This window comes from Asparagus officinalis, chromosome 7 (assembly GCF_001876935.1).
Source record: "Asparagus officinalis chromosome 7, Aspof.V1, whole genome shotgun sequence".
In the NCBI taxonomy this organism is placed as follows: domain Eukaryota; kingdom Viridiplantae; phylum Streptophyta; class Magnoliopsida; order Asparagales; family Asparagaceae; genus Asparagus; species Asparagus officinalis.
The window spans coordinates 9,242,391-9,267,725 of record NC_033800.1 but is presented as its reverse complement, the minus strand read 5'-3'; the positions used below and the strand labels follow the sequence as shown (position 1 = coordinate 9,267,725).

General features: G+C 35.8%; 2 protein-coding genes across 4 annotated transcripts in view; one reads left to right on the top strand and one right to left on the bottom strand.

The window, feature by feature from the left end:
* The window catches only part of LOC109849504 (protein REVEILLE 8-like), a 37,709-nt gene extending 32,377 nt beyond the window's left edge, over positions 1-5,332 (bottom strand). Inside the window, exons 1-2 of one of the 3 annotated variants that reach the window (XM_020419349.1) lie at positions 5,005-5,332; positions 4,661-4,718 (exon numbers count right to left, since the gene is read on the bottom strand). In XM_020419349.1, the coding sequence (XP_020274938.1) occupies positions 4,661-4,718; positions 5,005-5,114 (168 nt within the window). In that variant the 5' untranslated portion in view covers positions 5,115-5,332. The remainder of the gene's footprint in view (positions 1-4,660; positions 4,719-5,004) is intronic. The other 2 variants (XM_020419348.1, XM_020419347.1) reach the window with 2 other exon arrangements.
* Positions 10,437-25,333, top strand: LOC109846663 (the record flags this gene model as incomplete). The annotated part of the gene is made up of 13 exons (XM_020415909.1): positions 10,437-10,556; positions 11,154-11,253; positions 12,989-13,116; positions 13,194-13,356; positions 13,457-13,569; positions 16,339-16,422; positions 16,504-16,552; positions 16,670-16,761; positions 16,964-17,093; positions 17,281-17,345; positions 17,414-19,236; positions 24,702-24,815; positions 24,927-25,333. Coding segments are annotated over exons 1-13 (3,270 nt in total), but the record flags the coding sequence as incomplete, so codon positions are not given.

Sequence of the window (25,335 nt, the reverse complement as noted above, 5' to 3'; positions counted from 1 at the left end):
AGAGTGTTGTGCGCAGCGGAAATTTCGGCAGAGTTTTTGGTGCACAATAAGAGAGAAAGATCGATAAGAATTCTTGTTTCTCAAAGGGAACAAGAATCTGAAAGCCTAATATCCCATCAAAGTGGGATATTAGCTCTTCCTCTCGTCAGCTCTAGGACTGCGCGTCGAGGGATCCTAAAAACTATTACAATGGCCACAAACTCAAACAAACCAATTTTTACGTGGTTCGGCAAACTGCCTATGTCCACGGGGCAAGGAGGGGGGATCTACTATTAGAGGGGAGAGAATACAACTAGGGTTTACAATCACTCAATCTAAACCCTCAAACTAATTCTCCAATCTCTCACAAAAAAGGCTCTCTCAAAACAGTCAAAAAAACATCTATTTCTCCTATTGCACGCACCCCAAGACCCTGTCAAAGCCTTGCACGCCGCCAAATAAAGGAGCCTCTGTTCTTTTGCACTGCTGCGCCTCTTTTCTTCCCTCTCAATCTTGTACAGCCGCAGGTTTTTGATTTCCCCTCACCTCACACACAAAAACCTAGGAAGAACTAGGTATATATAGTAGTTAAGTACCGGGTGGGCCTTTTAACCGCTGAACAAACCTCAGCTTTCAGCAATTCTCTCTTCACGTGAGTCTTCAAGTGTTCACGAGAACACCTCACACGAAAAACCCTTCACGTGTCCACTGGCCCCCACCCTATCACATTCACAACCCCAAATATTATAGTCCCACATCAGGAACTACAAACAGTTGAATGTTTTAAAATGATAACTTAAGGCTCAAGTGTAGCATCAGCCTTTTGGTTATAACATTTTGGGCTTTGCTCTATCTGAAGCTATTGCATCATTCGCTCTTATGTATCTGGAAGGGAATCCTACGTTTAAGTGATAACATTAAGGAACTTGATTGTAGAATGCTAACTCAAATGGCAAAAAGAGTTCAAGTAAACTAAGCTTTGTGTTCTTGATGCAAGGTTACTACATAAGACACATTTTATGTTTCAGTTGATGCGTCTTTGCTTCTGAGATAGGGCATGAGTTTTATGCCTATGGCAAATGCCCATGCCACCTCTTTAACCCAAGCTTCTTCCTCCACAGAACTGTCTGTGTAAATGCCCGCTCAAATATGCACAAACATGTTTTATATATTTCTCAATACAAAAGAGTCCAGTAGACATACCCTCCTTTCAGCAGGGAAAAGCAGCTCATGTTGCTGAACAAAAAAGAAGTTTAGGGTTGCAACTTTCAAGGCACATTTGAGAATGACATTAACTTATTAGCATTAGCTGTTAGTAAAGAGGTTTTACAGGATTCATTTAGGATTAAAAACAAAGCATATGGGGATTTTTTTACATACAAGGAGAAGGAAGAGCACATGATTGAGAAAGATCTATTTAAAAATAATATTCAATAGAATGACATAATTTAATTGGAACTTAACCCAAACCATGGTAACTCTATGAAGTTAAGAAACCTTATGATTGTTTAAGATGGATGTTTTGAGTACTCGTGTGGAAATTATAATTAAATCATCTACTGAAGTATATGTTCTGAGACCCAAGTTTATAGTATATCATCTCTGGTTGACCTGAAACTAAAAAAGTGGTCCTTCAGCTACCTATAATAGTAATGTTCGCTTAGCTGGTATATGGAAAATAATGGATGAGAACAAAACTTACAAATATAACACACATGTAACAAAGTCGAAGGAAGAGCAGTTATGAACTTCATTGAATACCATGGCAATACTGTGCCCATTTGAGACCAAGGATCTTAGTTCATGCTCCAGTTCAGACTCTGATGGAGTTTCAGCAACAGGTTTCTCCTTTCCTTCTACTATAACTGTAATTTCTCCCTTTGGATGTCGACTAGAGAATATTCTATTTGCTTCCCCCAAGGTGCCACGCCAAAACTGTTTCCAAGATGATATACATATCATTACCAATCTAAAAATAAAAAAAGCCATACAGAATTACAGATACACGTCGTGATACTAATTGCACATAATCACATTATAAATCCATGTTAATGAACATAATGAATCAGTAATGGTCAATGATAGTTCTATTTAGATGTTATATTGGCAACATAATGCTTACACCAAATATGAAATCATAAGACATGAAGGAAAAATGAGATGGAGATGAGTCTTTCTGATTTCTTATTGTCAAGAAGCACTATATGAAATAAATGGGATTCTCTGATCTTGCTAAATAAACAGAAATATATCCCCGTACTTGACTGCTTCCAATAACACATGCCCTATTGACTACGAATTTTGATGTCTACCGTAAAAGGACACATGCATATATACATGCAGCCTACCTTTTAAGGATTTGTTTTGTCTCCGTGACAAGGTGTGCCATATCTGTATATTGCTTCCTAGGAGAATATATGGAGGTACAAGAGCTGAACCAAACTGGTTTCAGCTTGGTATTAGTTGTCAATATAAGAGAATATTGTTAATTTAGCATTGGCATGAAGAGAACCGAGTAATAATATATATAGGGTTATTGTGTGTGCACTAACTTTCATATGCAGATTTCAATATCAGAATCTGTACAAGTGCAAGTGGATATCGTCAATGCATTTTGAAGTGAAGAAAATGAAGAACAAAAGATAATGTATTTGATTTTTTCTTTACTTAGAATATTTGTACAAGCCTTGATCACACACACGCACACACACACAATTTTAGAACACACTAACACAGGCTTAGTGTGTTGGTTAACTATAGAAAGCCCCTATGTTAACCATTAGAATAATAGTTAAAACTTAATTATAAAAACTCATTATTTCTGAATTTTTGATCTTAATAGTCGACTAATTAGGATAGTAGTCGATTACTCATGTATATAACTCAAATACAAGTTTCTGTCTTTTTACAGTATAGTCGACTAATAGAGATTATAGTCGACTACTGAGATGTTTGACAGAACGCCAGAAGCACCGCCCTCGACACCCGAAGCACCTTCTTTCCCCGACATCTTACGCACCAACGAACGAAGAATAGATCCAAAACTAAAAAGATAGAGTCTTTACCAAAAGATCCCACCTTTATCACCAACGAAGTCCTAAACGGGCCTCCAATTTGATCTACTCCTCCAACCAAACCCTAGATCTGGAATCTGGGCTCTGATACCACTTGTTGTGCGCAGCGGAAATTTCGGCAGAGTTTTTGGTGCACAATAAGAGAGAAAGATCGATAAGAATTCTTGTTTCTCAAAGGGAACAAGAATCTGAAAGCCTAATATCCCATCAAAGTGGGATATTTGCTCTTCCTCTCGTCAGCTCTAGGACTGCGCGTCGAGGGATCCTAAAAACTATTACAATGGCCACAAACTCAAACAAACCAATTTTTACGTGGTTCGGCAAACTGCCTACGTCCACGGGGCAAGGAGGGGGGATCTACTATTAGAGGGGAGAGAATACAACTAGGGTTTACAATCACTCAATCTAAACCCTCAAACTAATTCTCCAATCTCTCACAAAAAAGGCTCTCTCAAAACAGTCAAAAAAACATCTATTTCTCCTATTGCACGCACCCCAAGACCCTGTCAAAGCCTTGCACGCCGCCAAATAAAGGAGCCTCTGTTCTTTTGCACTGCTGCGCCTCTTTTCTTCCCTCTCAATCTTGTACAGCCGCAGGTTTTTGATTTCCCCTCACCTCACACACAAAAACCTAGGAAGAACTAGGTATATATAGTAGTTAAGTACCGGGTGGGCCTTTTAACCGCTGAACAAACCTCAGCTTTCAGCAATTCTCTCTTCACGTGAGTCTTCAAGTGTTCACGAGAACACCTCACACGAAAAACCCTTCACGTGTCCACTGGCCCCCACCCTATCACATTCACACAGAGATGATCCTTTCTCCAAAAGAAAAAAAAGAAATTCCTCTGTTTGTGTTATAATAACGCTTTGTCATGTTCTATTTTATGAATAATGAAATTGATTAACCGCGCAACTATATGTTTTTTGCTAGATTAAATGGAAAATTATTTGCAGATTGTGCTAATCTTGTACCCAGACTAGTGCTGGAATCAATATCAGTAACGGGTACAAACTCCGATAGATATTGCAGAAGGGTTTGAGAATGCAATTTTTAATATCCTAATTTTTAGGAAATAATCAAAAGGAACAAAAAGCGGTAATAAAGCTTTGAAATTGCTCCTAAAAGAACACTACTTGCTAAGGAGGGGGAAAAAAATACTACATAGGAAAAGAACATTGATAAACTACAATGAACTATACCAACTATATAATATTAGAAACATCTCGACAGCTAGCCTGCTTAAACCTTCAATAGGATATATGATACCCAGGACTTCAAAATAATACTAGGCAAAAAAAAATATTCAACAGAAAAAGAGAAATAATAAAAAGAAACCTACCAAGCTGCAAGTATGCGTATATGGGCTATATCTGAGCGCTATTGACACTGAAATGCAGCTCAAGTGTACACAACTAGAAAATAAGACATGCGTTAGGAGTTTTTCGACATCATTTTACATTTAACCCAATTTTGGACCATAGGATTGTAGATGCACAATTCACATAATATACCTCCAAATCAGGGATCTTTATCGATACAGCATGTAGAAGAAAGTGATTTTAAAAAAATTAACACTGAATCAAGGGTCTGTAAATTAAATGGGTACCTGGATTACTGTCTTCGTACCAACAAAGTCTTCAATTTTCTTCCATTCACGGCCGAACCTGAGCATATGAAAAATACTTCAAGACTGTGGATCATAAACTTATAAGGTCAAGAGGTATTGACACCGAGAAAATGTAAAAAAGAAGCAACTAACACAGATGTAACTGACATCCTTTGAGTTCAGTTCATATTTCAAATTTTATCACTTAGTTCACCTCTTCTGTTTACCATATTCTTTACTGCTTATTCTAAGGCAAACTCCCTGTACATGTATTGCTTCACTATCATCGTCAATAAAAAAAAAATCCTTTATATCGAAATAATTACAAGAGCAGAGAATATTACAGCAGGAGGCCATCAAGAAACCGCTCATGCTCCTCCTCCGACCATCGTTCCCTTGATTTCGTGATCGTGTACGGCTTCCTCAGCTTCTTGCTTGATCCATCTGCATCCATTTCTCATACCCTCGAACCAAAACCCAACAAAAACAGAAAACAAACAGCAAAAGAACCCAGTATAACGAGGACCAAAAGAGAAAACAGAGGTTGGGCAGAGTGATGACAGTGGCATTATTGTTCGAGTTTTCTGTTTATGGTCGAAAATGGTCAAGTTTGGCAAGCAGAGAAAAGGGCGCATTGGTGAGAAAAAAGAAAACTTTTAGGAAAATTAGGGATTAAAGAGGGAGGGTAATGAAAAAGGTTAGGTTTTTATTTCTGGTGTTTTTGGGGTTTGGGGCGGAGGAGAGAACACGGTGGCTTTGGAGTTTGGCGGGAGGGTTGGCAGCGAGATGAGTTTGTGCTGTACAAAGAGCGCACATGAAGTTGGGAGGCGGGTAATAGTCGGTAGAAGTTTGTAAATAAACCCATTTCTTGTTGTCTATTTGCAAGCTAAATGTCACAAAAAAATCTTTTAGAACAAAATGGGTTGGTTGCACTTTAACACCGTAAATTTTCACCAATTTTAAACTCTCATGGTCTCGACTTTAGATTAGTCCCAGAAAACGCCTCAAACTTTCACCTCTTTTGCTTATTTTACGTCATTGTTCAGAGTTTTACTTAAAATACGTTGAGTGATTATTGCTTCGCGTGATTATGTTTTTACTTTTATATGTCGGGGTAAAAGTAAACCCTCCTAATTATTCCGTTTCTCCTTTAGATATTCAATCATCTATCTATTGAAATTTAAAAAAAAATTATTAGTGTTTTATGTTCCTGCACTTATCCAAATACTAATGGATTTATACAAAGACGAGGAGAAGCGATGAAGGAGTGAGAGAAAGAAATTTGCATTTGACCCTTCCCTTTTAAACAGAGGCACATGACCAAAGCTACAACTCCTTTTAAGCGTGAAACTCTTCTTTCTTATATCTTCTTCAGTATGACTCTTTAAAGTTGAAAACATGCTCATTATGCTCTTTTCAAATAAGCCAGCAAGTTGCAAGGATCGTACCATCCCCACTGTTTCTACTGCAAAATAGTGATTACACTCGATAATAGTTTCTGATAAGAATAATGCCCGCCAAACAAAGTATTCCCTTGCCTTTTAAACTGTTTCAAAACTACAATTCTCGAGAAAATAACGACTCATTTGTAAATCTCCAATCCTGTCGAAAATTAGGAATTTGCCAACTTAGCCGTTGCGTTGGGGACTTTTGAATCTTGTGGTGCAGAATGCGTCGTCGTTATTGGGCCTCACAAACCAAACACATGTTTGCTTATTGGACGAGAGCCCATGTGCAAGCAAGACGAACTAGACTCCTCCTTAGACGTTCAAACTTTTTCTAGCAAAGAACGGTCCTTAATCATGGAAGACTGGGTTTCAAAATAGACCATTAACGTAATGTTAGCCCAAAAAAGGAAATTAACTAACAGTAGGACTCAAAAGAATATGGGTGTTTTTGTTTGCTTTCTTAGGTTATTAGTGTACGGGTGTGTTTGGTAATCAATGTGTTTTTTTTTTTTGTAAAAAACACCACGCCATGGTGTTTCTTTTTCAAATGTGTTTTGAAAACACCATTTTGGTCAAACTAGTTTGACCATTTATATAGCGACAGTGGGCGGGCGGGCGGGCGGCGGCGGGCGGGTGGCGGGAGGCCGGCGGTCGGCCAACGGGGCGATCGGGGCCGGCGGACCTGCCGACGCGGCGGTGAACGACAAACCGGCGCGCTAGCCAGCGGGTAGCGAGATGCCGCGCGCCGGCGACGGGCGGGCGACGGCGGCGCGGCGCGGTGCCGACGGTGGCGGTGGCCGCAACGGCGACGGGTCGGCAGGCGACGGCTGGGGGTGGCAGTGGTGGCCAGCCGACAGGCCGGCCGGTGGCGGCGTGCGGATGGCCGGCGGGCGCGACGATGCGGTGGTGGCGGCGGCGGGTGGAGGTGTGCGCGGCGGTGCAGGGTCGGGGAGTGGAGGCGTGTGGGCGACGTGGGCGGCAGGTGCAGGGTGTCGCGACGGCCGGCCGACAAGCGAACGGCACGCGGCGCGGCGGACGACGGTCGGCGGTGCGCGGGGTGGCGTGCGCTGAGGGCGGCAACGCGCGGTTTGTGGTTAGCTAGCGGCGGCGGGTGGCGCGCGGCCGGCAGCGACGTAGCGAGCGGGACGACAGGCGACTTAGATGAAAAAACGGAATCTCAAAACACATTTTTGGTGTTTTGAGAAAAGTGTTTAATTTTTAGATTTTGTAAAGGGACAAGTTAAAAAACGCCACGGTTGCCAAACGCGGTTCTTTATTTTTGTTGAAAAAAAAAAAACAGAAACGGCAAAAACGCCATGGTTGCCAAACCCTCCCGTAGCTTTCTATAGTCTATATTTTATTTAATTAACACATATATTAGTTTTCATGTTAGTTTATCGTTAGCTTATAAACTCAGTTAGACTATGGCCTGATTGTTCTTAACAAATGTCTAACACTGACTATCACTTGATTTCAGATTGCAGTTACCGAACTAATGGGGGAAAACAAACAGTCGCCTAGCTTGGAAGGTACGTACATATGCTAATATTTAAAATTAAAAAATGGATGGTTAGTAAGTATAACCTTAATGCAGGAGATGCATCTGTGATTAACCCTATACCTTTGTTTTCTATAATTTTTATTTGGAGGGTAGTGATAATGCCTTCGTTTTTTGTCCCCCGTACTTTGAGGTTTAATAGGCCGTATTTTGGCCTGCAAAAATAGGCCCTAGCCCATCTATATTGTGAGGATCCCATAGGCGTCAAGGTCGATTGGATATGGGCTGGCCTAACTTCTAAGACCAAAATATAGAAAGAAGAGAGCAACATAATTGGACAAATTTTCAAAACCAACCTATTTACAAATTTAATCGCAGAAAACAACCCATTTCAAATTTAATTGCAAAAACCGACCTGGTTTCAGCCCTGGAGCTGAAACCAGGTCGGTTTTTGAAAATTTTTATCCGAAACTTCACGGGAGTTGAACTCCCGTGAAGTTTCATAGTTCAAATTTTTTTTTGTACTGGGAAACTTCACGGGAGTTCAACTCCCGTGAAGTTTCGAAAGTTTTTTCACAAAAACCGACCTGGTTTCAGCGCCAAGGCTGAAACCAGGTCGGTTTTTGCAATTAAATTTGAAATGGGTTGTTTTCTGCGATTAAATTTGTAAATAGGTTGGTTTTGAAAATTTGTCCCAACATAATTTTGTAAGAATTTAAGAAATATAATTGCATTATATTATTAGAACTTTGGCATAAGAAAAAAGTTGGTTCAGAATAAATGCAGATATGATGTGAGGGAACAAATCGTAGAGTTGTCTAAGGGGCTGTTCGTTTGGCAATTTTTTGTGGGAAATCAAAGAATAGGAAACCTATTTCCTATAAGGGGCTGTTTGTTTGCCAAAAAATAAGGAAATCAAGAAATAGGAAACCTATTTCCTTAAATAATTGTTTTATGGTTGTTTGGTTGGTTAAAAAAAGAAGAAAATCAAATAATAGGAGATGAGATGAGTTGTCACAATATTATTGGATGATGTGAGTGATTTTTTAAGAAAAGTTGTTGGATGGTTGTTTGATTGGCTAAAAAAGAAGAAAATCAAAGAATAAGAAACCTATTTCTTATAATAGGTCCTATTCTTGTGTTTGGTTCAATCTTAAAAATAGGAGATAAGATGAGATGAGATGAGTTGTCATTATATAATTGGATGATGTGACCCACACTTAAGGAAATCAATTTCCTTGTTTTTTTGGAGGAAATGAGTGGAGATGAAATGGAGATGAGATGAGATGAGTTGTTACAATATTATTGGATGATGTGAGTTATTTTTAAAGATGAGATGAGATGGGTTGGATGATGTGACCCATAAAAGTTGTTTGGTTTATTTTATTGGATGATATGAGATGAGTTGTTAGATGAAAATAATATTTTATTGGATGATGTGGATGAGTTGTATGATGAAAATAATATTTTATTGGATGTTGTGGGTTAGTTTTAGGGAGGAAAATGGTGGAAATTGCACTTTTTTGTTTTCCAATACTTAATTTCCTTTTTTTTTGTTTTTAGGAAACCAACCAAACAGCCCCTAATATTTGTTTTGAGATTGTTTGGTTGGTTTAAAAAAAAAAGGAAATTGTAAAATAGGAGATGAGATGAGATGAGTTGTCACCTTATTATTGGATGATGTGAGTGATTTAAAAAAAAAATTGTTTTGAGGTTGTTTGGTTGGTTAAAAAAATAAGGAAATGAATTGGAGGTATATTGTTGGATGATGTTTGTGTTTGGTTCGTTTTTAAAAATAGGAAAATAGATGAGATGAGATGAGTTGGAGGTATATTATTGGATGATGTGACATGTACTTAAGGAAACCAATTTCTTGTTTTTTTTTGAGGAAATGGATGGAAAGGAATATTTAATGAGATGAGATGAGTTGTCACAATATTATTGGATGATGTGTGTGATTTTTAAAAATGGGATAAGATGAGTTGTGATGAGTTGGATGATGTGACACATTTCTTGTGTTTGGTTTATTTTTAAATGTAAGAAATGAGATGAAATGAGATGAGTTGGAAGATAAAAATAATATTTTATTAGATGTTGTGGGTGAGTTTTAGGGATGGAAATGGATAAAAATATTATTTTATTGATTTCCTTGTACCGATTTCCTTTTCTTGATTTTTAGGAAACCAACCAAACGGGCCCTAAAAATAATGAAATTGTTATTTTTTTTGGGTTAATTCGCATATCCTCCCAAAATTTTTGCTCATTCACGACAATCCCCAAAGATTATAAAAACAAAACATTACCCTAGATAACTTTGTGCTTGAGCCCCTCTTTGTGATCATTAACTTTTCTCATTGGACCTCCTACATATAATTTGTAAATCACTAAAATTTACTTGAGAGCACCGAGGGGTATGTTGCTTGTAAATGACAAATGAGTAACTCAAAGTCTTTCTCTTCAAAATATTTTATTCACTTACAAATTGTAGGTGGGGTTTGATGAGAAAAGTTTAAAGTCTACGGGGAGTTTGCATAACGTTGCAAATTTCAAGGGGTTTACGTGAGATAAAACAATTAAAGGGGATTATTTGCAAAACGTCCCAAAACCTCAAGGTAAATTTATGTAACTACCCCTGAAATAAACTACAATAATAGTTCAAATAATTCTAACAAGTCAAAAAATGCAACTAAACCCTAAAATTAGACCGATGATGGGCTCGGCTCTACCAGAAGTGGGTAAAACAGTAAATTTGAACAATCATCGAGGGCTCTTGTGTCCAACTGGGTAATTATTATTTATTTGACAGCGACTCGGAAAGCGGCCACAGCGACAAAAAACAATCCACAGAAAAGGGTTTGGATTTCTTTCTCGTCCCCAAAATTTTCCCCCTTTAATCCCCAGCGCTCTCGGACTTGAGCTTGCCCTAGCCTCAATCCCTCGATTCCCCAATGTAAGTCCTCGCGATCTCTTGGATAGCGCTTCGATCCTCCCATCTAGCTCAATTCCTCGTTTCTCGATCTGATCCTAGTATTTTTTTTCCCCGATCAAAATCTCGTTTTTAAAGGTATTTTACTGATTATTTTCTGGTTTTCTCATTAATTCTTGGATCTTGTGGTAGGGATCTTGATTGTTGTTTGAATTGGGGTTGGAGGTTTGGCTGTCGGCAAAAAATGGGCCTTTTAGGGTTTCGTATTGTCGTGCTTTTCTTTTTTTATAAAATCTGGTAATTTTAGATGAAGATAAGCTGATGGGGATTAGAATTTAATGTTTTTAGTTGTCGGGTATTAGAATTGAGGTTAGTTTAAATTGATTCAGTCTTCCAATAATTTTGGTCTGTTTTGCGTTAACAGTACATTGATTGCTAACTGTCTAAAGAATTAGCTCAACAGGCACGGCCATAATGATTGACATATATTTGCTAATCTCTTTTTAAATTTTTTTTGGGTTTGATTGTTTATATAGGAGAGTTTAATGGGTACATGACATATATTTGGACCTTATTCTCTTCTATATGATTTATGCTATATCTTTGTTGTACATTTTGAAGGACGACCATGAGCGATGATGGAGATAGGACCTGCCCTCTCTGTGCTGAAGAGATGGATTTAACTGACCAGCAACTAAAGCCATGCAGATGTGGATATGAGGTAAAGAAATCTTTTAAATGTTCACTTTGATATCTTCTCCATACGAATCTCGCGCCATAACAATATGTTTAGTTTTAGTGTTTTCTCCCATGTTTGAAATGTTTTCTTTTTTTATTATTTCTGTGAACAAGTTAGTATGCAGACATGTTTGTGCTTATTACTGGATTGGAATATTGGGCCCAAATTACATTTTTCCTTTTATCTTGGGAAAATAGAGTTTATTAGTATATGCTGTGTGTTTATTGTTACAAATACAACGTAACATGCTCTGTCCATCCAAGTTTTTTTTTTGCATCTATATCGATTATTGAGCAATTATTTTGTCATGACCAGGGATGGATCCACTCTATGCACCCCACTTTGCGTAGAGGGACAAGGACTCTGCCTCCCATTAGGAACTATAGGATCCACCCAGTTTTAGACCCAACCCCTAGGCGAGCCCACTTATAAATCAGTGTGCACAGAACCAAATTGATCACGGCCCGACCCATTCAATACATGTTCTTAATGGGTTTTCTCAATACTAGTCCTCCAAACCCCTCATATTTTGAAATTAGTCCCTCAAGTTTTCATATTTTGAAATTAGTCCCCAAATATTTAAGTATTTTGAAATTGGATTTGGATCATCTCTACTACTAAAACGTAGTGGAGAGACAACTACAATATTACAACCGTTGTTTGTTTAGTGGATGGTTGTGATTTTCCTTTGAGTGTAAATTAGGAAAATAGTGCAATTCATGATGATATGATGAGTGTTAGATATGGAATGAATCATAACCATCCACTACATAAATCAACAACTATGATTGATGTAGTGCTCTATCCACTACTTTTTTGGTAGTGGAGAGGATTCAAGTCCTTTGAAATTAGTCCCCTAAATCTTCATATTTTGATTAGTCCTCCCAAATCCTATGTGTTTGAAGGGGCCAATTTCAAAATAATTAAAGGATTTGGGGATTAATTTTAAAATATGAAGATTTGAGGACTACTTTCAAAGTACTTAATAATTTGGGGGACTAATTTCAAAATATGAAAGATTTGGGTAACTAATATTGAAAATACCCAATTCCTTGTACTCGGGATCTCTTCTCCAAGAGAATCGCAAATAGCAATCTTGTTATCTCTCTCTCTCTCTCTCTCTCTCTCTCTCTCTCTCTCTCTCTGTGTGTGTGCCACTCTTTGTTCTCCAACCCTAGCAAAACACCTCCGACCTCACTGTCTCCTCGACTACTCTTTGGCGCCTCCAGCCCTTTGCCTCTAAATCTTCGTTTTCCGCCTCACTACCTATTCTTTGGTCCTCCTCTGATTTACCTTCTTCACCTCGCTGGCTCAGTTGCCGACATATACGAAAAAGATGTATTTGATAGTGTTACTAATGATGAGATTATGTATTTTTTTAAAAATATGAAAACTCATTAGGGATAGTTATAACTTTTTTAGTTAGCAATTATATAGTGACACCATTTTCCAAAAATCATGGATCCAACAGGGGTCATGAGGTAGCTTTTTCTTAATATAATTGGGAAAAATGTCTATGAAAAAGCGTAGCCGCAGAAAAATATGCATATGGACTTTCTTTATGGACACACACGTACATGGATTTTCCCGTGGGCCTCTGTCAATATGAAGAAGAATGTGATATATGTGTGGAGCTTTCCGTTCTGCTGTTGCAGAATGTTCTTTTGCTCATGAGAGTGTGGATGAGAGTAACAGTGTTGTTCTTTTTTAAAATTAGATATGTGTTTGGTGTTGGCATCATATAATGGAAATGGCTGAGAAAGAAGGTGCAGAAGGGCGATGTCCAGCATGTAGAACAACATATGACAAGCAAAGGATTGTCGGAATGGCTGCTAACTGTAAAAGGTTTGTCATATTCTTTATCCTTGTTGTACTGCAGCAAACAATGTATTTCATTATTAAAATAGTAACTGTTTGGATAGGATGGTGGCTGAAATAAGTTCGGAGAAAAAGCAGAAGCCCCAAAAGCCAAAAAGTAAATCCTCATCAACAGTAGAGGATAGGAAGCATCTTAGTAGCGTACGTGTGGTGCAGAGGAACCTTGTATATGTAATGGGAATGCCTTCTAATTTGTCCGACGAAAATGTACGCATCATTTACGGTTCATCCTATTTTCTGGCTGATCATGGCCAGTTTGATACTTCTTAGTTTTCACTAATTTTTGTAACAATTGTGGATTCAACAGATTCTTGAGCGGAAAGAATACTTTGGTCAGTATGGTAAAGTTTTAAAGGTGTCAGTTTCAAGACAAGCTGGCGCGACTTCCCAACAGGCAGCTAACAACAATACTTTTAGTGTGTAAGCTTAATTTCCATCAGTGTATGCTACTTAATTTCCATCAGTGTATGCTATGTTTTTGAAGTATTTTGTTGTTGTTGCATGTGAGTTCACTTAGTTCGGGGTTCACAAAAGGTTTTTTAAATCATGAAATGCACTGTTTTAAAAAGCTTCCGCCTAGTCTGCCTAGGCGTACGCCTAGGCCTATGCGGTACCTAGGCCGCTTAACTAGCGCCTAGCGCCTGGGTGGTACCTAGGCTGCTCATCTAGGTTTTGGGACTGTTTAGGAGAGCATTGTCTGTTTACGCAGATTGCACCCTTTACGTCTTGGTCATGATTTTCTATGGTCATGATTTTTTGTGTTGCAGCCTCCACATCTTCCAACCTCTTTCAAACTCCTTTAACCTTTAAATATAAATAGCTTCACTGCCTCCTCCGACCTTTAGCAAAACCTCCTTGACCACCACTTAAATGAAGAAAAAATCCGCATAGACACCAGTCAAACACCTAAGCTTTCATTTACTATTAATTATTATAATTAAAAAATAAAAAAGAAAACATCTTAGGCTATAGTCGTCGGGTCCAACGTCTAGGCATCCTAGTGCTTTCTATAACCTTGTTAGTTATTATTTTGGCTATTTTGTATTTAAGTATGCATGATTTATTGTGGATTTAAGATTGTTATCTTTTTTTTGGCAAACTTATATGAATCTGATACATATTTTTATCAATTATTATAATTAAATAATTTAAAAAATAGCCAAACGCTTAGGCGTCTAGGCGCTGGCTCAAACGCCTAGTCCACCTAGTGCCTTCAAACATTGATGAAATGTAAGAAAATAATGTTGTTTCAAATTACTTTCATTTAGTTAATGCAGATACAAAACAACATCTCTCTCTTTAGTCTTTATACGTCTTGTTTGGTTGAACTGAATGTCCATATTTGACAAAGATTAATTTAGAATAGAAGTGAGTATTGGTGCTAGTTGGATCTTGTTGAATGTGACTTATGATTGGAAGCATTTAACCTTCATTCTGGACCCTTCAGTAGGGAAGATATGAAACAAATTTACTTTTGAATCTGATGTTGATATTAGGTTGACTAAATGAGCCTTGTTGAAGTGACTCAAGTTGCGGATATTAGTTACTTACCAAGGTTACTAGCATTGTTTTATTTTCTTAAGCATGTTTAAAAATTCTCCTTAAGGAACCTATGCTTCTAGTGAAATAGACCAGAAGAAAAATCAAAAAAGAATTTTCCGTTTTATGCTTCGAGACATGTTGGTGAATCCAGATATGTATTTGGTTTTTCTTATTCATGGAATGCTCATCTGGATCACACAATCGTATACACGGTTCATTAACAATCCATATCGCAAAAGCCAGATAGCATAAAGTTGAAGGAAGAAGAGTCTTTAGTTTTGCTTTTGAGACGAACTATAGGCTTTAAAGTTTGCAATTTGTATTTTGAAGATTGAGTTCAGTTATGACTGTCAGCATGGATTTTTATTATCTAGGAAGTATGAGGTCAGGGTTCTGTATATATTATACTATCAGTCTGATAATTGTGTGGCTGTGTTTCTGGATATATAATATATATATATAATATATATATATATATATATATATATAATAAATATATATATATATATATATATATATATATATATATATATATATATATATAATATATATATATATATTATAGATATAGATAGATAGATAGATAAGAGTAGATAGATAGATTAGATAGATAGAAGAGAGAGAGATTAATGGGTATCATTGTCATAGGAGCCGGGATTTCGCTCCTTGACGCCTCTAAAATCACATGATTGAGCCCGACATTGTGCGATGATCCCGCTCCGTTAAAACTTAATCTACATATTCTAAAACCCCAACACACCAAGTTTGGGGTGAACCCGCGGCGTCGTTTCGACCCTTCATCCACTCGTAATCAATTTTAACGGTTTTAATGATAGAACTTTTCACATGCGCCTCGATGGCAGGGTCAAACGACGACGCCGATTCACCCCAAACTTGGTGTTCCTGTGTGGGCGGGTTTTAGAATATGTAGATCAAGTTGCAACGAGCGGATACATCATAATGTCGCTCAATCATGTTTATTTTAGGAGGCGTCAATGGAGCGAAATCCCCTCCTTATGACAAGGATACCATTTAATTTTCTCATATATATATATATATATTATATAATATATAATATATATATATATATATATATATATAATATATATATATATATATATATATATTATGATGTGCCCTGCTTGAAAAAAACATGATGAAGTACACGTGTATTTGTCAATGTTCCCCAAACCAAGAATTATAATTCGACCAAGCGAAAAAAGACCCTTCATGTAATGTGCATTTAAAGTATGATCCTTCCTATCCCTATATCATTACCATGGGTTGTAATGCACAGGCGCAAATTTGGTAAACCAGTTCACCATTGTAGCCATACTCAAAGTTGAGGCTAGTTGATAATGGAGAGTCAAAGCCTCAAAGGGCAGATTATCCATTTTCTTCTCTGAAACGTTTACATAAAAAGCGTAATGGCTACTTTCAGAAAGGTAAAATCAAATATTATTTTGGAGTACCTTGATAATGAACAATTTCACTAACAGATATATAAGAGGTAAGTGTTTAATGCTCCAAGCAGTTACGAACAATAATTTTTTATCAAGAGAATAACTAGGAAAAGCTAATGTAACTTGTTTGCATTTTTTTCTCTCTTTCCTGATCCATTTATAATCTTACTACTATGTGTTACAGGTATATAACATATGCCAGAGAGGAGGAGGCTGTCCGATGTATTCAAGCTGTCCATAATTTTGTATTAGAAGATAAAGCTTTGAGGTAGGTTTGCAACTAAAATTCCATAAGCAGTTATATGCCTTGTGTTATTATCAGCTCGGTGATGTTACATTTTTCATGCAGAGCATGCTTTGGTACTACAAAGTATTGCTACACTTGGTTGAGAAACATGGTACAAACAATTACCTTCTTTAGTGAATGTCTTTTCTTACTCCTGTTATAAGAATATGGTGAACTTTGGATATTCATTTTTTGTAATCTCAACTTGGGTGATTTCTTGTTGATTCAGACTTGCAACAATCCAGACTGTTTATATTTGCATGACATAGGTAGCCAGGAGGACAGTTTCACTAAAGATGAGATTATATCAGCATATACAAGGTATTTTTGTATGAGCAAACCATATCGAGGAAAGTGTTAGTATTATTATTCTTAGTTTTGGTTGAATCATTGTCTTCATATCCCTAGCTTTCCTCTGTAATTTGTTCTACTCGGAGCTGTTTTCAATATCCTGTTGTTTTATTGTTAGTTATTGTATTAGGAGTAGAGAATAAGTCATTTTAATATGGGTTTGATCCTACAGGAGTCGGGTTCCACAAATTCCTTCAAATAATTTGCAACCACGTGCTGGAAATGTGTTGCCACCTCCGGTAGATGACTTGTACTGTAACGGAGCAGTTCCCAATAAACAAGCAATAAAGAATTCCTTCAATGTAAGCCTTGGTTACTCTTGTTAAAATTCGAAGCTTGCACCCAGCCCTCCCCACCACGCCCGGCAGCCCAATCCAAGCAATGTTCTGATAAAAAAGCAATGGTTTTCTGTTGTCATAGCAGCATTTGTAGACAGCTTGACTAGATGAAGACTGCATTTTGTTTTCCTGACTGAATACTATGAACCAGGTTAAAAGCTCTTCCTTCGATACAAGTGGTGCAAGGTCTACTGTTCTTCCGGCAGCTGCGTCATGGTATGCTCCTTTTCGCTTTTTTTTACTTTCCCTGATGTTCCTTTTGTTCCTAAAACTATGATCTTCAGGGGAATGCGTGCTTCAAGTTGCCGGTCACCCTCTTCAGATAGCATAAGCTCTCAAACTTCTCTTAAGCAGAAGATAGAAGTCCTTGATAGTTCATCTAGTTCTTCAATGGTCTCAGGCACAAAACAGAATTCTGCATGGCATGACAATGCAATTACCCCTTCAAAGGTTCCTGAAGGAAAGTCTTTGGTGCACACAGATGGTAGATCTAAGCTCTTGGAACCTTTCAGACGTGGTAATGGGAGGGATCATCTAACAAAAGTATCAGATGTGTCATCTAGGTCTTCCCTGGATGTTGACCATAGTTCTATTTCTGCATGGGATGATGACATTCCGGTGGCCAAGTTACCTAATGGAAAGCAAACAATGCATGTTAACGACAGCTTTAGGAATAAAGAAATGTCTAGACGCATAAATGCAACATCTGTTTCGAACGTAGGAGAAGATATTATCTTGGATGAATCTCGTCATTCTGCATGGGATGATGACACTGTTTTTACATCTAACATGCCAGCAGAGAGGCAGATTGTACATAATAATGACATTTGGCCCTCAGAGACTTTGGAGCCTGGTGTTACATTTTCTAAAACATCTATTTCAGACGTGACATCAAAGGCTTTGCCTGATGTAGCTCATGCTTCTGGAGTTTCCGTTAGTTGTTCATCTGGTCAGCTTGCCCTGCAACATGAAAACAGTGACAGAAGTCATACTGCATCTACTGTCAATAGCGGCCCCGTAAATATCACATGTTCTGAAGGTGTTGGTTGTGAATTGAGTAGCTCCTGTCTTGATACTAATATTACTATAGCTGTTAATGGGAATGCAGAAAGTTTATGCTTGGGGTTGTCTTCAGTAAATTTGGATACCCCTCTTGGCATTGATCAGATAAACCAGCATCAACAGCATAACTCAATTACTGATCAGCATGTAGATGAAAATTTTGGGAATTTAAGTTCGAGGCTGCATCAACATTATCCTGAAAATGGGGCAGAAAGCTCAACTTCTTTTCATGTGAATAATGCTCCTGTAATTCCTGATGCGCATGTCCATGGAAAGTTGTCTGATTGGAAATTAGAACCGCAGAAGCAAGTTTTATCATCTACCATAAATGGGATTGGAGATGCAACTGCAATTGATGATCCGAGACACAGACTTTCTGAAATTACCAATTTATCATCTTGTGCCTCGTATAAAAATTACTCTTCTGATGTTTCAAATTCAAATCAACTAACCAGCAATTCTCAGAGTGGTGTTAAACTGTTCTCTGATGGAGATTCTAGAATTTTGGGGGCACAAGTAAATAATCACTCTTTATATTCGAATGGATACCATGAGCAAATACCAAGTAGTTTTGTTAAACCTGAGAGCGTATGTGAGTATCCTAGTACTGGCTACACTGGCAAAGAGGTGTACTCAAGTAGTTTTGATAACATATTAAATATGGAGGGGACTGCAACTGTAGATACCAAAGAGGAACACATTGTATCAAAAATGCTCTCGTCAGACTTTGATATATGGGATAACTCATGGTCTTCTGCTAACGATTTTGCTAAACTTCTTGCCCAAATGAACAAACAGGAGGGACCTTCTAAACAGTCAACCTCATGGAAGCCACAAAATACTAACCAGTCCAGGTTCTCATTTGCGAGGCAGGGAAATCAATCAAACCTTGTAGACATCGCTTATAGGGACACAGGTTTTGCACAGCAGCAAGTCCCCTCAAATCAAGAGGCATATGGAAGTTGCTTTGGAAATGATTTCCCTGTCAGTAATTTTGATCATCTCAATGCGAGCAGCTCAACCATCTCTTCTGATACTAATGCAGGTAATCCTGTTAATATGTTGATCCCTTTGCTTTTGTTTAGATGTTTTTTAAGCAATTGTGAGGAATGGGCTTAAATTGAGCCTTAGTTGATTGCGCTAGGCTCTATTTCTTTACGATCTATTTCTGTAGGTTATTGCATCGTTCAGTTATCATACCATTTAGTTCCTTGCTATTGCCTTACTGTTTCCCTTTTTTACATGCTAAATCTTTTCTCGTTAATCGTCCCTCTTTCGGGACATAATTTAATAATACTCTTTTCTCACATCCACTATGATCTTATATGCATTCGAACATTTAGATTTTGACAGTTTTCATATGCTAATGCCACCAAGATGTAAGTGCTGTACAATGAACTGAATGACAATTAGCACTGTTCCAACATTTCATACATTATAATGTTAATTGAAGGATGCAACATAAAAAGTTATCCAACTCCCTGTATATGCATCTCCCTATTCCACTGTTAAATCTGTATCTGACTTCTCTTGTCTCCTCATGCCAGCAGAATATCATAACTGAGAAATGAGATGTGGATGAAACAGATAAGAGCTTAACAATAATAATAACTGACATTTAATCTTTTAGGTTAAGTTAACAGATTTGAACTTGAGTGATCTATTTGGCATAACTCAAAAAATTAGGGGACAGTTCAAAAATATGATATTCTTTTTTTTTTTTTTGGGGGGGGGGGTTCAAACTTGGGGGACTAAATATTAGACAATCCCTTTTTGTTTTTGTCTGGGTTTTGTCTTATAGATATTATAGGAAATATCTGAATTATGTTTATATCTCATTATTATAGATATCATTGTTTAGTCATGACTACATTCTCAAAAATATAGGAGGCAAGGCTGTTGTCATGATGTGCCAATAACCTGAAGAAAACAGTCAATTTGATAAGCGATGGGAGTAATGTTTTTTTAAATTGTAAATGAATTTTGAAATTATAGGCTGTTGGCTATGGCTGGCAATGGGCCATGTTCTGGACATGCTCACATATGCATGATTGCTGGCCCAAGCTTATTTTTTGGGCTGAAGAGTGGTCCACTTTATTCAAGTCTGAAGGTAAAGTGTAAAGGATAGGCCCAAACCCTAGTACATATAATGTGATGCATCCCTTTTGGGGTTTTGAACCACATTTTGTACGAGTCAAGTAAAAATATGTTAAATAAATGATTTTGCCTATTTATATTATCTCCTGGTCAAGTAAAAATATGTGAAATAAATATTATGTGACATAAATGGTTCATATATGCATTGTTATGCTTTTGAAGATACTAGTTTTTACACACGTGCAATGCACGTGATTTAATACCATGATTAAGTATTTTTGGCAGTTTGCGCTCATTTTTTTCTTTAAACTCTTACATCCTGATTATTTTTTTATGTTTGTTTAAATGAGATACACCCAATTTAAATTTTTATGTTGATATTTGAATTGACAAAAAACAAATATAATTTAAAAATAATTTGAATATTCATATTATTTTTGACAGATATGAAATTAAGCTTTATTTGAGAAAGTATAGTATTGCAAAGTGAAAAATATTAAAATAGTGTTATACAAGAAAGGTGAATGTTTAAAACCAATATGGCAAAATGATTGATTTAAAGTATGTTAAAACGATGCAAAAAAGAATATGAAGTTTATTCATAATCATTGATAGACTTCATAAAAAAAATATAAATTAAAGATTAATGCTAACTCTAGTATACTTTTATATGATAAAAACATCCACATAAGAATATAAAAGTACTGAAAAAAATTCATGAAACTCCCTTCTAAAGATTCCTAATTTCACTCAAAATAATTAAACTATTCTATAAAATATTCAAAAAAATATTGTTTTTTATTTCTTCAATTTTATTTTTTATTGAGTTAAGATCAATCATTCTTCAGGTTTATCATTCATCATTTCTCGGACAATTCTAGAGTATTGTCTTCATCATCTACATCAATTGTGACATCAGGCTAATTTTGTATTTTTATGCTATTATCTTTCCTAGGCTCGTTAATTTTTTATCATCTCATTTAACTTTACAAAGAAGTCAAATGTACTCATGATGTTCAACACAAACTGCTCAAAATATAGACTTTGATTTTTTTTTCTATTTTAATGAGAATAAATATTAATTTCATATATATAAAATTCTTTGTGTTCCTAATTTATTACTTAAATAAATTAGAAGCTATATTTTTATATTCCTCTAAAATGAATTCTTCTGATATGCATCCAATAAGAATTTCTGTTATTTCTGTTATTCATTACCAATTTCTCTTAGATTATAATATTAATATTTAATTTGAAGAACACAGTATGGAATTTATGAATACTTACTAATTTTTCTTATGTCTTCCATGGAGATTTTTTCTTTGATTAGGATAAAGTTATTAAATTATTTTTTAATGTAACTCATTCAATGCTTTATTAATAGATATGTCTTATGTTAATGCTAATTCAAGTGATTCATTGACGTTTTCTGAATTTTAGATTTATTTCCATCACTTTCCCATTTGCAATGGAAATAACTCAATTCTTTTAAAGTTATCTCTAAATATTCTAATAGTTTCTCCATATGGAATTCATTGTATTCTTTTACCCTATAAATATTATTAACGTCAAAGATTAAAGTTTCTAAATTAAAATCAATTAATGCTAAGGTATAATATTATAGTGTTTTATCATTTCTATGGATTTAAACATCTATCAATTAATGTTACGAATGTATTTTGGCTAACCCAACTTATTACTAAAATTATATGAAATTACTTTAATTTAAATAGTGCCGATAATTTTTAATCTATAATATTTTTAAAATTTTATCCATTAACCGGATGTTTTTAATCAATTCTTATTGTTTTTATTTACCAGTATCAACTTAGACTATTCTTAGATGCTGAAAATGGATAGTAAATCCCTAAATTAGAAATTTTAATATATATATATATATATATAGAGAGAGAGAGAGAGAGAGGAATATAGGTATGCTTGGTACCAAGCATAAAATTTGTGCTTGATAGTGAGGTGGCATATTATCCTTTACTCATTCAAATGAGGGGACCACATTCACATGGGTTGAATTTGGCCCCCCAATTGAATGAGTGGATGAGAATAAGACACCTCACTACCAAGCACAAAATTTGTGCTTGGTACCAATCATACACATTTTTCTCATATTATATATATATATATATGAAAAATACCAAACAATTACACTTTTCTTTGCCAAGTTTTAAAATTTTAGCCCATTTTTGTGGTTTTGAACTTTGAGGGTGTGATTTATAATTTTTAAAATTTTGAAAGAAATTTTAAAAAAATTTACTTTTAAGTTTGGTAGTTGTAAATTTTATGTTTCATGTGTTGGTAGTAATTTTTTAAATGTTAGTATATTTCTTGTAACTCTAAAAATTTGAGGGTGTCTTTTACAATTATTAAAACTATAGATTAATTTTGAAAAATATTAAATTTTAGCGGTCTACCAATCGACGAATTTGATGTGTGCTAGTTAAAAATTTTAAAAATTTAGAGTTTTTTTACGATTTTTAAATTTTGAAGGAGTTTTTTAAAAATTTTGAGGTTAATTTTGGCAAATTTTAATTTTTAGGTGTCTAAGGGTAATATCTTGAATTCATCTTATTTTATTTACAAATTTTAGAATTTTAGGGTGGTTTTTTATAATTTGAACTTTTGAAGGTGTTTCTATAATTTTTTAGATATTGAGGGCGTTAATTAAAAATTTTAAATTTAAATGTCAAAAATTTTAGGTGTATCTTGGTAATCTATTGAATTCATCTGTGTTGTTTGTAAGTTTTAAAATTTTAGAATTTTAATGTGATTGTCTGTAATTTAAACTTTTGAGGGTGTTTCTATAATTTTTGAGACATTTAGGTGTTAACTGTAAATTTTAAATTCTTTGCAAACTGATGTTAATTTTTTAATTTCATGTTTTTTATTTTAAGTTTTGAGACATTTGGATGAGTTTTATAATTTTAAACTTTTCAGGGTCTTTTCTGCAATTTTAAAACTTTTTATGGTTTTTTTGCAATACTTCATGTATTATAATATGTTATCTACTTGTAATTTCTTTATCTTAACAAACTAATATCATTTTTATGTTTTATATATTTTATTAATATTAGTTTTTTTAAATTATTAAGCTAAACATGGTTCACATAGGATTAGGATAAGATATGATTATGATTAGGATAGATTAAGATATAAATAAAATATTTAAAATAGTGAAGGGTAATATTGACCATTGAAAATTAGAATTTGATTATAGATAAGGTAGTTCAAACTATAAAGGGGTATATTTGTCTAAAAAAGATTTTCCGAACTCGTGCTTTTAAAGGGAGTATGATTTGACGGACATACTCTAGATGTGTCTCCTATTAGGTCTTAAATGACAAGTTGACCCTATGAACTGAAGGGTCAGCCAAATTGCATATAGCTGGAACAGGCATGGGCCTGCCTTCACTGGATGAATCAATCTTCACACTAACACAAGTAGAAGCTGCCGAAGTAAACGAAAGCCTTATAAATTAGAAATATTTATGGCTTTCACATGTCTATGAAAACCTTATAGAATATATAAACCTGTATATAGCTAAATGGAGAAATAGGGTTCTGCTTAGTTCGTCTTAAAATTTTCGTCTTTTCGATCAAGACGTTTTTGTTGTATCATGTAATCTATTTAGGCGGCCATAATTAAGACCTGTGACACAGACCCTGCACATGCTTAATACTTAGTGAAGGCATCCATGCCTCAATAGTCAGGAATTAGAATGCTATTTATTGTGGCTGTTCGCTTGCCATATTTGTATTAATGAGTTTCGTCACAGGTGAGACAGCTATAATTTGTAGTGTGGTGGCTAGTTCAAGCTATTAGCACCAGTTTTCTTTGTATCTCTTTACCTTCTTTTCATCTCTGCACTACTATTTAATGTGCCATCTAAACTTCTTTTGTTGGGTGGTTTATGCAAATACAACTCCGGTCTCTTACTTTTCTCATAAAATTTTGAGTGAAAATTATGTCTATTTTTTTTCCAAATGTTTTAGTTTACAATTGTTGTGTACTGTATCAATCCCTGTCTTTCTTTTGTGCTTTATGTCGTCATTTCTTATATATAAGTGCACAGGTTCTTTAACCCAATTACATGTCAATTTTTTTCTGATATATTATTCTTTCAGATAACCATCAGCAGCTTATTGGGTTTTGTGAGACTTAAAAGCATGCTTTTGTATTTCCTGTAGTAGCTAGATTTCCTCCACTCTACAGGGCATTGTTTAGTCTAGTACTTACGTGCTAGTGTCAAGTACATGCACATCTTTGTAATCACATTCTTAAATCTTTCCGTTGCAAGCTCTCTATATCCTTTTCATTATATTTGTTCAAATCAAATGTTTTGGGCTGTATCTTAAGTTTCTGGCTAATAATATTTTTTTTCTGCTTCTCTGTTGAAGGTATCATGAGGTCTAAAATATCTGCCCCACCTGGATTTTCTGCTCCTAATAGGGCTCCACCTCCAGGCTTTTCATCTCAAGATAGATATGTCCAGTCTTTCAGTACATGCTCAGGTTTTTACATTTTCAGCTTCCCCTCCTCCCTTCACCCTCAAGCTCGCACACATAAACCACACTCACCTGATGTTGACATTCAGTTTCCTTACTTCTTTATTTTTTCTGCAGATTCACAATTGCTTGGAAGTGCACTTCAAAATCAGTTTCAAGTACATGCGACCAACATTGTTGATGATGTAGAATTTATTGATCCAGCAATTCTTGCTGTTGGCAAAGGAAGGCTACCTATTGGAGTAAATAATACAGGATTAGGTTCCAGGCCTGCTTTTCACCAACAACTAAACACATCAGAGAGTGATGCAAGAATCCCGTTGTTGATGCAACAATCTATTTCTGCTAACCAGGACCCAAGAATTCCTAGCTATATTGGAGATAGATTCTCCCAACTCAATGATGCTTATACATCTTCCAGATTTTCAGCACAGAATTCTAGCTTATCTCAATTTTCACAGATACCACACCAGCAACCCTCACGCACTCTAAATGGCCAGTGGAGCGGTTGGAATGATATACAGAT